Source organism: Micropterus dolomieu, linkage group LG09 (assembly GCF_021292245.1).
Source record: "Micropterus dolomieu isolate WLL.071019.BEF.003 ecotype Adirondacks linkage group LG09, ASM2129224v1, whole genome shotgun sequence".
Taxonomy (NCBI): domain Eukaryota; kingdom Metazoa; phylum Chordata; class Actinopteri; order Centrarchiformes; family Centrarchidae; genus Micropterus; species Micropterus dolomieu.
Genome location: NC_060158.1, coordinates 30,281,667 through 30,288,331, shown reverse-complemented (window position 1 = coordinate 30,288,331; position 6,665 = coordinate 30,281,667). Strand labels below are relative to the sequence as shown.

At 39.7% G+C, this 6,665-nt stretch overlaps 1 protein-coding gene across 5 annotated transcripts in view; it reads left to right on the top strand.

The window, feature by feature from the left end:
* Positions 1-6,665, top strand: part of epb41a (erythrocyte membrane protein band 4.1a) — a 58,322-nt gene that overhangs the window by 24,588 nt on the left and 27,069 nt on the right. For 3 of the 5 annotated variants that reach the window (XM_046059191.1, XM_046059188.1, XM_046059187.1), the window contains exons 10-11: positions 3,140-3,378; positions 4,248-4,316. In XM_046059191.1, coding sequence (XP_045915147.1) covers positions 3,140-3,378; positions 4,248-4,316 — 308 coding nt within the window. The remainder of the gene's footprint in view (positions 1-3,139; positions 3,379-4,247; positions 4,317-6,665) is intronic. The other 2 variants (XM_046059190.1, XM_046059189.1) reach the window with 1 other exon arrangement.

The window sequence follows — 6,665 nt, the reverse complement described above, 5'->3', positions numbered from 1 at the left end:
GTAAAGAAAGAACATCTTTTTCTTCTGTTCTCTACTTGTTATAGTTACACAGTATTAGGGGTGTGGGCTGTATTAAAAGTATCCACTGTTCTCCCATGCTCTAACACACAGTAACGATGAAATGTGTGCTGTTCTCACATTCTTCCTCTGTATGTACACATAAACAACAAGGCAGGGAAATATAAAAGGAATTTATTTTATTGTTTGGGTACATTATTGTTCAGTGTACATGCTCACATCTGAAACAAACTTTACGTGCTTGATAACTCTCCCACCCCGCAGACATCTACACACCAATAATGATTTATATTCATAGCGGCAAGTGCTATGTAGCTCCACATAGGGGACACAGGAAGTGACATATAGCACCTTCATGCGGCGTCGGAACCGCGTAGGAAATTCACAGCCGCACCGGCAGAGCTCCAGAATATGCAACTCGGCCGGTTCACGCGCGGACGCGCTACAAGTGCGAGGGCCCGCCCAACGCTGCTTGCAGCTTTAATTATTATTATTACTTTTATTTTTCAGAATAGTCCAACTTTATTCTTGAAATGTCAGAGAACACATATGTGTGGGTCAGTGCTGAATATTCAGAAAGTTTTGAACATGAGCAGAAAACCTGCTGAAACACAAGCTATTAATCCTGGGGCTGTGCTGATTCTAAATTAATCAAAATGAATTTATTTAGGGCTGACCCCAAATAGTAGAAGATTCGATGCTTCGATGGGCAGAGCCTGATTCGACTGTCAATCTCACAGTCGAAGCTTCACAGTGAAACAAGGATCATGCCATTTTGGCGATATGGGGGTGCTCAACTTCTGATTTTACATAGAACTACCAGTTTTCTCCCAATAAGTTAATATACAGCCTATTACAATATAAATTTCAACGTTTAATGCTTTAAATAAACATGTAAAAAGAATAAAACTTCCAACAAATGTTTTAAAGTGCATAAATAAATTAAAATTGTAACCCTAACACTGGGTCGTCAGAGCGCATGTGTAGGCGTAGCGTGAATGTTTGTAGTGGCAGGAGGAACACTTGCTGAAGAGATGGAGCCACAGCTTCACCAGTGTTGTGCAGAGTTGTCCACACCTCGTGGGACTTTCGGATAATTTATCACCTTTGATGAACCACACAAAGAATATTATATCGTTTTTAAACAGCCGCTACTTGAAAGACCCGCGAGGAACCGCAACGTGCATGCAGTTGTGCAGCACCGCAAAAACTCGAGAGAGAGAGAGAGAGAGAGAGAGAGAGAGAGAGAGAGAGAGAATGGTCAACAATAAGCCTCAGTTTAGCTTCGGCTCGCAATCACCATGCACAAAAACACACATGATTCGACTATCAGTCTACTATAGGCAAGACTTGACGATTCTGATTCGACTATGTAAATCCTTAGTCGGGGACAGCCCTAAATTTATTATTGATGTGAATAGGTGCCACATGCACATTTAAAGACATTACTTCAGTCAATCATCATGCCTGTGCTGACTCAGCTGGGAGGAACTGTTTAATGCTCGAAAGTTTCTGTGGGACATCCACACAATTAATATAGTTATGATTATGTTGTTTTTACTAGCAGAAATAATAACAATAATAATAATAATAATAATAATACAATTTGAAAAGCCTATCACATTTAATAAATAAAATACAGCTCAATGACCTATAGGAGGAAAAAGGGTAAAGTAAAAGGTGTAAAAGACAAGGTGATGATTCAGTTAGATACATGGACTAACAAGTTAGCAACAGCAAATGAGACAGGTGAATCACCAAGCAGCTCTCAGTCATTGTTGAGGAGTCAGTCCCCATAATCTGTGCAACAGGTGATCTGAATGATCCTCTCTTGAGCCAAAATTCATGGGATAAAGGAAAATTAAATAGCAGCAAATACATATGAATGAGGGACTGCTACAAAATCAAGTTCCAACATTTAGTTCTTGTTCTGTTTTCTTTCTGTTCTCATTTTGGCCTCAGTTTTTCTGCCTCTCCTCGCTCTCTTCACTCTGTGATCACACATTGCTCTCTACTCCACAGCTCTGTCATCTGGAACAGAGTGTTATGTAACTTGTGTACTTAACTGTAAAACATCTGTTTTTTTAAGTTGTGCTGACAACATAAACCAGCCATGGTGTATTCAGGTAAACCACACAGAATGTCTTCATTAACTTCTTTTGCTCTTAGTAAGTGCCTTCTCTTTTTTCCCATTCTTGCTCTCTCTATGTACCCAGATTATTTCTGCATCTTAGTGTAGGATTAACATAACAAAACTAAGAGCCTTCAGCCATACTAGTTCTGTCTGGCTGTAACTCAGTACTAACATCAACATGCTCATACGCTCACAATGACAATTCTTTTTTTAAAGATATTTTTGGGGCATTTTTCAGCCTTTACTTGATACAGTCCCTGATAATAGTCCGTGTGTGCAGGCGTGTAGCACTAAACTGCTGGCCATCAGCTACACTACGGCTCAGCTGGCAACCACTGCTGCCAGGTACAGAGTACATAGTCCAGCAACAGATATGCTATGAGTTCTGACAATCTGAAAAGTCTTGACAGATACTAAAAATTACTTCTACCTCATGTGACCACTTGTCCACTGGGAAGACAACTCTGGTATTTTGTTAAGAGATTGACAGCGCTGTTTTGTCTCGATAGATCAATGAAAGAGGATAGTGGACGGCTTTTTATAGACACTGGAATTACTCAAACTTTTCATACAGTGATAAATCCTAAAGGAAACATATCGTTCATTCCGAAAACGTTGCAAACGTTTAAGATTGAACTCGCCCCTACTAGCCAATCAGAAGCAGAGTAGGGTGGGTCCTGAAAAGCCAGTAAACATGGCTTCGGTTCAGCTGTACATGTTCCCAGACCAGTTTTCTGTGGCAGATGGGAACTTTCTTTAGGGTGGACTTTGGGCTTTTTCACTTTGCAAACCTATTACATGCACAAAAAAGAGATATAACACAATAAAGGAGAGGGAAGAAGGCAAGAAGCATAATATGACCTCTTTAACCCTCAGATAACATTAAAGCCTTGAATATTATTAAAAGCTGCAGATACCACATTAATACATTAAATTTGTTTAGTTTAGTTTTTAAATTGTCATTGTCTTTGCACTCTTCCACTCCAGTCATGGCGTCCACTCCGGACAATAAATCCACTCGTCCAGTCAGTGCCCCCATTATGTCACCAATGTCTCCTGAGGAGGCTACCCCGTCACCACTGCTACACACCCTGCCTCGCTCTGACGGTTCCACACCCAAAGGCCACCGATCTGCAGACAGGAAGGCAGAGGTAAAGGCGGAAGGTCAGCCAGCCAAGTACACCAAGAGCCACAGTCCCAGACCAGAGCCCACTCCGGAAATCAAGGTAGTGTATACTTCAGGTGACTATCAGTGTATGTGTTTTTGGTACCATCAAGCTTTGACTCTGTTCATTATTGAACAAAAAAGGAGAGGATACAGGGGACCTATAATTAATATAGTTATTAATAAAGAAAGTGAGTTTTTGGTAGACAGTCCCACTGGTCATATTCATAATTAAATGATGAAAGTATACATTTATCCTTGTGCCATATGTTTACAGGAAATCAAATTGCACCCTGCCCCATTGTAGTGACTGAGTTAGTAAGCCCTAGAATTAAAGAAAACTCTAGGTAATAATAGATCAATACTCAGAGCCACTTACTCTAAGGTATGAATATAAATAGTGAGATGAAATGTACTGTTTGATATATAGGACAAGAAGAGAGCAAAAAAGTCATAAATGCTGCAAGAAGGGAAGTAATGTGGTATTGCCTATGTAAAGTATGGCCACGTGACTTGTAAAGCATACTTTCTACAGATATATATATAAACCTTTATTTAAACATTTTAGGTTTATATCAATATACCTGTAGACAGTATGCTTTACAAGTTAAGTGGCCTTACTTTACTGTCTACAGAATTGTAATTAGCCTACCAAAAGGAGAAAAAACACATTTCATAGCGACAGGTTTGAACATCTTATCCCAATAGCTAATAGGAAATCTTAAAGGAATTTTTCAACATTGTTTTAAATGTTTACATGGGGCTGTGATACCTTAATATGATGTGTGTTGCTATACAGCAGTGGGCCAAACAGTGTACCAGAGGAAGATATATACAATCTTTATTGAAAGAGAATCATTTTGTGGAAGGTTTTAGCCCTGGTTATGCTTGGAATTTTTCCTGATGTGTGAGCTTTGTCTGTGCAACCAGACAGTGGCCAGGAGAGAGCGGAGGCACTCCCCATCTGTGACCACTGCCAATGGGGCAAGAGAGAGTCAGGTTTGTTTGCTTGATGCATGATCAGACTGAACTTGGTTTAAATAACTAAATGATTCAATATATATGTATATATCAGTATAAGCACTGTATGCAAGAAAGCAAGAACCTTAGGAAAAATATGGATACAAAACAGCATGTACTGATAGTCTTTTAGGGTAAAAAAAATGAGATAAGAGAAAAAGTAAAGTAGACTACATTAAGAAAAGAAAAAACAAACATTGATGCTTTATAATATGGCTCGCAATTAAATTCCTCCCAAATGCCAGATTGTTGCTCAGTTGGTCATAATGTTCCTTGTAATATTAGCTTTGGTACCAGTTAGTTTAACAGTGGCCTTTAATCAGGCTTACATTTGAAAAAAGCCATATAAACATATTGTTCCCTAATATATTTCATCATAGCAAGCAATCATCATAGAAGAAGTCTCCCAGTTTTCTGATTTTCTCCTGTTTTAATTTGTTGATAATGCAAACTCAACTTCCCCCACATTTATCTGTTGTCTTTTCACAGCAGTAGTTCCAGCAGTACAACAACAGAGTCGTGTCATACTCACTAAATTGCAAATTATTTCCAGTTTCTTTTATTTTGCCACTGTTAAGCCATCATTGAACATTTTCTGCAGATTTTTTTACATTAAAAGCCTACCAGTCCCTTGAATCCCTTGCCTTGAAGTAGTCGGCAATATGGATAAAATCCACTATTACGATAAATGTAGTTGTACTGTATTGTATCAGTATAAATCGAGATATAATACATTTATCATAAATAAAACTACTTGGTTAGATTTAGGAAAAGATCATGGTTTGGGTTAAAATAACTATGTTACTCACGTCAGTTAACTTATGTAAGTTAAAGGTTCAGTGTGTAAGTTTTAGTGGCATCTAGTGTTGAGGGTTGTGAATTGCAGCCAACTGTCCAGTCTACCACTGCCCCATACCTTTTCAAAGAGCATAGGACATCTGCGGTTGCTGACACAGCACAAAAGGTGTCATCTTCTGAGACAGCAGAGAGTAGCCAGTCAAGAAATGAGATTTCTTTAATGTAGTTTTCAGCAGCCACTAGCGGTGTGGTTTTAAGATTGCAACAAGGTGTGTGCTCGTACGCGTGCTTGCTTAAACTCATGAGCGAGCATAATCCAAACACAACCACTTTCATACAGAAATCCTGCATTAAACGCAGAGACACCGGCATGCAGGCTGTGGCTTTTCACACAGACATGCTCAGATTCTGTTACTTCTTGGCTCAGAGGCAGATCAACACCGGCGCCGTACTTTCATTCAGCACAGCGAGACACCGTCATATTGGCACAGTACTCCCAAAAAAGGGCAGAGTGACAGCAGCTATAGAGACATACAGACAGGGTGACAGCTTCACACAACATGCTGGAAACTCAGGTAAAATCCCACTGCAACGTTACAGTAATGTTTTTATCAGCTTGAAGTTGAACCAATCAAGACAGTAAGGCAATGAAAATTTGATTTATTAATAATTTATTTTATTGAAAAACTTCCATATAGCCCCTTTAAGTAGATATATTAAAAAATTATATTTACTTAATTATTTAGTCAAACCATATGTTATTGTGACTTGGCCACTGACAGATAACATGGAAAATGTAAGCAGAGAGTGTGAAACATTGTCACTGCTTCTGAACCACAGTCCATTATAAACCACATAATTTTCAATTCAATTCAATTTTATTTATATAGCACCAAATCACAACAACAGTTATCTCACAGCGCTTTTCATAAAAGAGCAGGTCTAGACCGTACTCTGTGATGCTATTTACAGAAGCCCAACAGTTCCCACCAAGAGCAAGCACTAGGCGACAGAGGCAAGGAAAAACTTCCTTTTAAGAGGCAGAAACCTTGAACAGAACCATGGCTCAGGGTGGGCGGCCATCTGCCTCGACTGGTTGGGGTGAAGGAGAGAGAGAGAGAGCGAGAGAGAGAGGGAGAGGGCAGGAGAGGAACAGAGAGAAAAAGAGAGGGATGGAAGGAGAGAGAGAGGGGAGGGAGGCAGCCTACACAATATACACACACAGAGGTACAGACAGTAAAGGTGATGTTGCTATAGACTAAATGAAAAATGGTACAGATTTTTATAGTAGTGTTAATGGTAACAGTCGTAATGTTAATGATTATAATAACAATAGTCGTTGCAGCAGAGGGTGTCGAGCAGGAACACGGGGGCAGCAGGTGACCCGCAGCCACAGATCCAGACTCCACAGCTCCAGAGCCAGAAACACCTGCAGGAGAAATATGATCTCTTTTCCTGGTTCCTGTCAGAACACGTGCTGCAGCATTCTGGATCAGCTGAAGAGTCTTAATGGACTTTTTCGAGCAGCCT